The 7784-nt window shown below is 41.5% G+C and overlaps 1 protein-coding gene across 5 annotated transcripts in view; it reads right to left on the bottom strand.

Annotated features, from left to right (window-relative positions):
- Window positions 1-804: 804 nt before the first annotated feature.
- Window positions 805-7784, bottom strand: part of ankrd44 (ankyrin repeat domain 44) — a 32950-nt gene continuing 25970 nt past the window's right edge. For 4 of the 5 annotated variants that reach the window (XM_067604194.1, XM_067604195.1, XM_067604192.1 and 1 more), the window contains exons 21-28: window positions 7243-7465; window positions 7021-7108; window positions 6279-6362; window positions 5954-6099; window positions 5729-5811; window positions 5031-5113; window positions 4623-4714; window positions 805-3803 (exon numbers count right to left, since the gene is read on the bottom strand). In XM_067604194.1, coding sequence (XP_067460295.1) covers window positions 3544-3803; window positions 4623-4714; window positions 5031-5113; window positions 5729-5811; window positions 5954-6099; window positions 6279-6362; window positions 7021-7108; window positions 7243-7465 — 1059 coding nt within the window. In that variant the 3' untranslated portion in view covers window positions 805-3543. The remainder of the gene's footprint in view (window positions 3804-4622; window positions 4715-5030; window positions 5114-5728; window positions 5812-5953; window positions 6100-6278; window positions 6363-7020; window positions 7109-7242; window positions 7466-7784) is intronic. The other variant, XM_067604196.1, reaches the window with a different exon arrangement.

Genomic DNA, 7784 nt, shown 5'->3' with positions numbered 1-7784 from the left:
TTTTTGGTGACAATAAGGCAGAAACGATCACATGAAGAGTGAAAAAGTGAACGGATATGATGGAAAAACCAGAGTTTCAATTCAACAACAATTTTGATAACTGATCAGATAGAAGTCATTTATCAAGCTAAATATTTGCTGCTAACTTCTCTAATGTGAGATTTTGCTGCTTCTTATAACATTCTATGTTTTTTTGTTGTGTTGTTCAAATATGACAAGCAATATTATAATATATATATATATATAATGATTATTATGTATTATATAATTATTAAAACATCACCTCGGTTTCTGGTAAATTGTGATGGCCATTTTCTAACATTTTACAGACTAATGTCAAAAATAATTGATGGATCCATCAATAATGACAATAATTGCAGTTAATTGCAGTGATACTGGAGTCTATTAAAGCTGCATAGTTTAAATTACAATTGAAATGATGACAATACGATTACTGTTTTTTGGTGTAGTTTCATTTGGAAAACAAATATCCAGAATAATTTAACTTTAAACCAGCCATGTGATGAGTTTCCTCTCTTAGTTTCAGAGGTATCATTGGGATTTTTTCCCCCTCGCCTGTTATTTTCCTCAGTTTGTTGGCTGTTTACAGACTGTGAGTAATAATGACTAAATTGATTTACACACAAGCAAAAGCAGTAAAGTTGGAAAATCCTCCTCATCAGATTCAGCAGCAAGAATGTGTATTTTCAAAGACATAGATTATGCTGTGGATAATGAAATGAAGTGCATACATGTCTTATGATTCACTGGAAAGAAAAAAAAAAAACACACAGCTCCACACAGTAACTTCAAACAGATTTTTATAATTGTACAATTATAAAATAAAACAAAAGGGTAGCTGACAAACAGCCCTCAGCATGTCGTACTGCATCAGGAACTGGTATGAAAATCATCAGACACGTGACGATAGCGATTGTCAGGACTGGTGAAGCTCATGTTCTGGTAGAAGAAGAATAATACTGGCAGACAGATTCAGTCTCTCAGCAGACTTACAGCTCAGGGACAGCAGAGGCAGGAAAAAACTGTGCTTGTTAACAATATGTGTGCTTATCAGGCATTAGAGTCGTCTCCATTCCAATCTTCAATTATTATTATTATTTCAATTTAAAATAAATTCATTAATATACACCTTTTAGTCCATTCTGAAAGCTAAACTGAGGAAAAAAAAAAAAAACATGTTCTTATTCATCCTTTCTTGTTTAGAGCAGAGATATCACTCAAAGTCTTCTGTGATGGAGACTTTTTTTCATACAAAGATTTACGTCCACATTATATACAAAAGCAATTTCATATCAGTACCTAAAGTAACACACTCTTACACCCACACACACACACACACACACACACACACACACACACGCAACAAACTTAAAGGATCAGTCCGGTGATGTTCTAGATTTTGGTCTTTTTTCATTGACAATAACAAAAATATAGAATATCACCAGCCTTTGAGGAGAGAAAACAGTGGAGTGAGACACCATTTCACTGAAAACACAATGGTCCCTCATGCAGAGCAAACCCCGCTAAAACTTTGTCATTCAATGTAACATAACCTCTCACGTTATGTGTCACATTACGCTCGACATGTTAAAGAATCAGCTCACCCAAATTACAAAAAAATATCTGGTTTCTAGTGGATTCTAGCTGTTTATCTGCCTCAATCCCAATACAGACAGGAGGCTTTAAAGTTGAAGCTCAAAGTTCATTATCTCCCTCGGAAACAACAGTTGACAAAACAGCAACACTTCAAGGTCCATTAAGTAGCTGTGGAAAAAATTACAATAAAATGTGTTTGTGATTTAGGTGATCTGATCCTTTAAATGATACGAATATTTTTAATCTACTAACACAGGCTATGTTATAAAAGGAAACAAAAAATTAATAGACATCAAGGCACTGGACACGTTTGAGACAATGGCACATAGCTGGTAGGTAGACGAACAGAGGGGGAAGGAGCGGAAAGTGGTCAAGGCCCTGTGTCATTTTACATTTAAGTGCTGGCAGTATTTGTACCATCGTGTAAAAGATCGAAAATATCACAATGAACTGAGACCTAAAAGAGCTTTTCATCGTTTTTAGTTTTTATGGAAAATCTGGGCTTGCGGGATAAGAAATTTCGAGCTGCGCAGGAGGGGGAAGGTGTTCATTTTACGGTAGAAACTTTTTAACAAGTGGCCATTGGCTACCCTGCTCTACAAAGTGCAACCATGCACTACAGGTAAGGATCGACATGGAGTCAAAACAGTGCAGGAGGCCGTTCTAGACCACAGGATAAAATGCAAAAAATCTACACGAACCCTGTGTCCATCAGTGTGTTGTAGCATCCTTCGTGGGTAGTATTTCAACATCTTACGATGGCTGGAAACCTCACAGCTCAAAACCAAACAGAGAAATTAAAATTTGTGCTTTCGTTGTTAAATGAACAGTTAACAGCAAGCTCTTTGTACCGGTTAATGTGACCCTTCAGTACCAACCCCGTCTCCTAGAAATGACATTTAGATTCTCATTTGTTCAGCCAAATACGTTTATTTGCTAAGCCACGCCTACTTTTGACTTATCCAATCAACTGTGCCGCTCACACATTCTGTTATACGCTGAATTACATCACATTATGATGGACGCTAACTTCCATTTCACTGTGATGTTAAGGTGGTTTTAGTATTTATTAAAAAAAAATTTAAAAAGTTAAACACATCCTGCTCACATCAATGTTGATTTTTAAAATATTAAACCACAATCTTTCACTAACTGCTTTCTGTTAACCGTGCTGTAGTTCCTATCAGCAGATATCATGGAAAACAAATGAAATATGTTGTCAGTCAACATTTTTACGTTAAGTAGGACATTAACATAATTTCTAGGAGACCGGGTTGTCGAAACATGTTAATTATTAATGTGTGAAAGTCCAATATTTGGTACAACAAGCCAAAATAATAAAAAAAAGATTAAAATTACACTTAACTTTCTTAATGGTCTACTTCATTTTGTACAAACAGTTAAAAATGGCTTCTTTTTTTTTTTTTTTTTAAGACAGACAAGTCTCAGAGGCGAGTTGCTGTGCCATGCAGAGACTGAGTACCGAGGTCGGTTTGGATTTAAGCACCCGTGAGTAGAAAGAACGAACCATGGTGTAAAGATAACACAAGCATGCAGGCCCAAACCATCGTTGGCCTGGATCAAATTCTTCAACCGCAGTTTCAGGGAGCAACTTATTGGGCTGCAGTAGTCAGTCCAGGGCAGTGCAGCTGCTCCAATCACTGTTTTTGGAAAAGGGCACTAAGAAAAAGCGCTGCAGGGTCTCCAGCTTGGTGTCAGCGGAGTGATTCTGTACACGTTCCCCACATGAAGAGCAGAAGATACAAACACTGCAAACATCCACGCTGGGTCTCAACCAAGTCTCTACCCTCCTCCCTCGAGGGTTTACGGACTAAAAAAAAACACTGCATCGTTCCACCGGGGGAGAAACTAAAAAGTTCAGGTGCGCACGTCGAGGTAGGAGGGTAGAGAGTCGGTTCGCAGGGGTCAGAAGGTTTCCGAGTCCTCGGAGTCGTTCTCGGTGGTTCCCTCGCTGGAGGGTCCGGAGGGGTTCCTGGGGCTGCGTGGCCCCCGAGGGCCGGACCCTGGGCCTTTAACCCCTTTGTGGGGCAGCTGCCTCAGCAGGGAGCCTGGGGAGGGAGCCCCGGAGCTGCAAGGGGAGCAGAAAGGCATCATGGTAGCCAGAATGAGAGCCAGGCAGTCAGCCACCTCTCTGCTAGGTGCGCAAGCCAGAGCAGGGGTCAGACCTGAGGTAGAGAGACAGAGAGAAAGAGGGAGAGAGAGAGAGACAGAGAGAGAGAGAGAGAGGAGGGGAAGGGACGGGACAGAAGCAAAAGGGAGGAAAGAGGAGGAGAGCGAGACGTAGACATGGAGGAAGCGGGGAAGGCGAAGCAGAAGACAAAGGAGGGATGGAGCAGCATTCCATTAGTGTTCAGCCAGCTGACACGGTATGCAAACAGAGACATTGGGGGGGGGGGGTACACAGAGCTCACAGGGACAACCACAGCTGAAACACATTGCTACACAACAAATACATTCAATAACTTCTGCATTGACACATGGCAGGCAAACAAGAAGCTTTTATACAGTTTAAACCAGGGTTCCCACTGTCGCCTGAGGTGAAACTCCACGACTTCATGACTTTTTTTATAATTTAGTCATGAAAAGAAATCATACAGAGCGCATCCATGACCTGAAAATGTTATTCCCTCCAGGTCCACTGAGAGCACCTTTAAAAAGGGATAAACAGAATCAGCTTCTAATGTGATGACTCAGCAAACCATAAAGTGTCCAATGATATTCCCCAGTCTGCCAAGAGAAATAAATCTCTGACTTCCCTCGTGTGGAATATTCCTTTCTGAACTCTATGATCAGTGGGAACCCTGTTAAAGATGAATCCAACTGCAGCAACACACGCAAAATCACATTATAACGATCCATTAGTAAAGTAGAGTTCATGCTGGAACTCAGAGAAAAAACATTCATGCCGACCGCGACATAGCATGCAGATAAGAGCCTCCATAGATCAGATCAGACCAGATCAGACCAGACCAGGTTCGTCCTACCGTTCTCATCCACCGTCTGAACGTTGGCTCCTCGGGACAGCAGCTCCTGGACCGCCTGCTTCAGACCGCTACGAGCTGCCAGGTGGAGAGGACTGACAGACGCACAGAGACACCAGGTTTATAAAAGTAATGTCAAAAAATTATCATCATAACATACCGTATCTCTCCTCTTCTACCTGCTCTAAATCCCTCCACCCCCCCAATATCATACACCCTTAGATAAATAATTTGTCCCAACAACTCAAATTTGTCAATGTTAACTATTATTATTGAATCATGTACTTTGTATAGAGAGATAACAGTATTCAGAGGGAAGATATATGATTATACATTCTTTACTCGGATCAAATTACATTTATGTGTTTGGACAATTTTTCTTGTCTGTGGACAGAGATTTTAGATACTAACGTTTGCAGCGCTGCGTTTGTTGCATTTATGAGCACCGAGTCAGGCAGCTTCTCCAGGATCAACAACGCACAGTCTTCTTTTCCCTGTGAGAAGAAGACATCAGGTTACAGTCAAGTTCTACCAGCTCAGATAAACGATCCCAGGCGCCACATAAAGTCCTGAGCCCACGTTCAGCAAAGTTCTGGAAACTAAACTTCGAAATGCTCTAAAGAATCAATTTAGGAGTGAAAATGTTCTTTGCTGAAAGTACAGTAATCACATGATTAATCACATCCAGGCTCGGAGAGGAAGAGCCAATCAAACTACAACTATTTCACCTCCGTTTGCCCCGTTGTTCTTCCTTTTTAAAAAATGTGTTTTCTCTCTGTATGAAATTCTTGAAAAGCTTTCAGAATTTAGTTTTTTTTTTTTAAATTTAATTTGTGTCATCTTGACATTTCCACCTTTACAACACATTAACAACACGTAGCCTGCAACCATTTCTGTAATAGACGTCCGCAGTTTGATTCCAGCAGTGGACCTTTGTTGCATGTCACCTCCTCATCTCTCTCTCCCCTTCGTTTCTTGTCTACTCTCTACTGTCGCTATGATAAAGGCTTCAAAATGCCCCCAAACACACTAAACACGACCCCAACTGAAAGCTCCAAAACTTGAAGTCCCTCTGAGCAGATGTGTGAAGCCCCCTAGAGGACACTTACATTACTGCAAGCTAGATGCAGGGCGGTGTTGCCGTCTTTGTCCATCAGACTGAGGTTGGCACCGGCGCTGGTCAACAGCACCTCTGGAGCACAAGACAGAATCAGCATCATGTCGGAACACACACACACACACACACATCTAGTATGTCTAATTACACCTAGAGCCAAATGTTAAAAAAAAACCCAACATAAGCACACTAGCAGCCAAGTAAACAATCTACATACCGAGGGCCCCGATCCTGCCCTTGTCAGCCGCCATCATCAGTGCGGTGCGACCTGATTGGTCTACAGCATCAACAGGTGCATCGTGGGAAAGGAGCAGCTGGACACAGTCGATGTGACCCGAGAACGCTGCAGCGTGGAGAGGAGTCCTGCAGGAGGGAGCGAGAGGAGGGAATGAAAACAGAAGATACAGCAGAGCAGTGACGCTACTGTGGTGTCAATTAACTGTACCTGCACACACACACACACACACACACACACACACACACACACACACACACACACACACACACACACACACACACACACACACACACACACGTCTCACCTGTCCTTTGCGTCCTTACAGCCAGCGATGTCTGATCCCATCGCCTCCAGCAGAAGAGATGCACAGGGCTCATGGTCATTCACCCTGTTAGTTTAAATATAAACACAGGATTTCACTAACTGATATCAGCTGTCGAAAACGAAGAAAAATGGGGAGCACAAACTTTATTCCTGCTGTTCAATGTCCAGAGGATCACAACATTAGATAATGCTCATTTATTATTGCTAATATATTTATTTTATCTCATCATTTATCTATTATGTGCTGTTTTATTTTTAAAAATCAGTTTCAATACTTACACAGGATGAATACTGGAACATGATTATCAGCTCTTTTGGCATTTTTCTATTTCTCCTACGTTTTTGAAAGCATATTCTGAGCTGATCGCTGTTAAGTGTTTTGTCCTTTGGCAGCAATTTTTTTTTTTAAATATGAAGAAACTGTTGCAACAGTTTGTAGTTGATTACCAAACAGAAAATTAATCAGCAGCAATTTCACAGATCGATTAATCATTTCAATCATTAAACAAAAATCCCAAACAACTGCTGGATCCAGCGTCTGAAATGTGAGCAATTGCAGCTTTTTGTCACCGTTTAGACTTTTAATCCAACAAAACAAACAATGTGAAGATGTAGTAATAGTACTAAAGAGAATAACAGCTGGTAATAAAAATAAACATGACTTGCAGCCCTTTCAAAGAGTGAAAAAACAGTGAGCAGTAATAAAGCTTCATGTGGCTTACACAGCACAGTGCAGAGGAGTGAAGGGGTTCCCATCAATACAGCGGCAACCTTTCTGCTCCAGCAGAACCTCCACACACCCCTCATGACCTACAGACACACACATATATATTGACAAAGACCAACAAATTGTTTTTAGCTGGATAATAATAACTTATAAACCAATCAGAAAGAGATAAATCCATAAAACAAGTGATTACCAGTCTACATAAGATAACACTGACCGTAGTAGCAGGCCCAGTGCAGCGGCGTGTACCCGCTCTGGTCTCTGAGGGGGGGCAGGGAGGGCGGCTCGGAGCAGGCGATGCTCAGCAGCTCGCTCAGCCAGGAGGCGTGGCCTCGGGCTGCGGCCAGGTGAATGGCCGTGCGACCCCGCGAGTCGCCGAGCAACACCGAGGCTTCCTGCTCCAACAGACACTGAATACACTCCTCCTGACCACACAGCAGCTGCAGCACAGAGGGTGTGTTTAGATTAGACCAGCAGTACTGCTTCATGTGCATGAACTCGCGACTCGAAACTATGTGATTGATAATCCATTACAGTGAACACTTAGTCATCTAAATGTATCTGTCAAACTGTTTATGTCTTCCATGATGTGTGTAGTGGAATTAATGGAGACTCACCCTAGAAAAACAGGAAATTTATTTAAAAGCTTATGAAATGTTTTGAAATATGGTCAGCACTCATGTGAAGTTTCAACAATTTGTAGTTAAGAGGCTAAAAGAAGTACTTGAGAGTACTTTAGATTGGTATTGAGAGTATTGA

The sequence above is a fragment of the Thunnus thynnus genome, chromosome 11 (assembly GCF_963924715.1).
Source record: "Thunnus thynnus chromosome 11, fThuThy2.1, whole genome shotgun sequence".
Lineage (NCBI taxonomy): Eukaryota > Metazoa > Chordata > Actinopteri > Scombriformes > Scombridae > Thunnus > Thunnus thynnus.
Note: the sequence above shows the minus strand (reverse complement) of the source record. Positions and strands in the feature narration are given on the sequence as shown.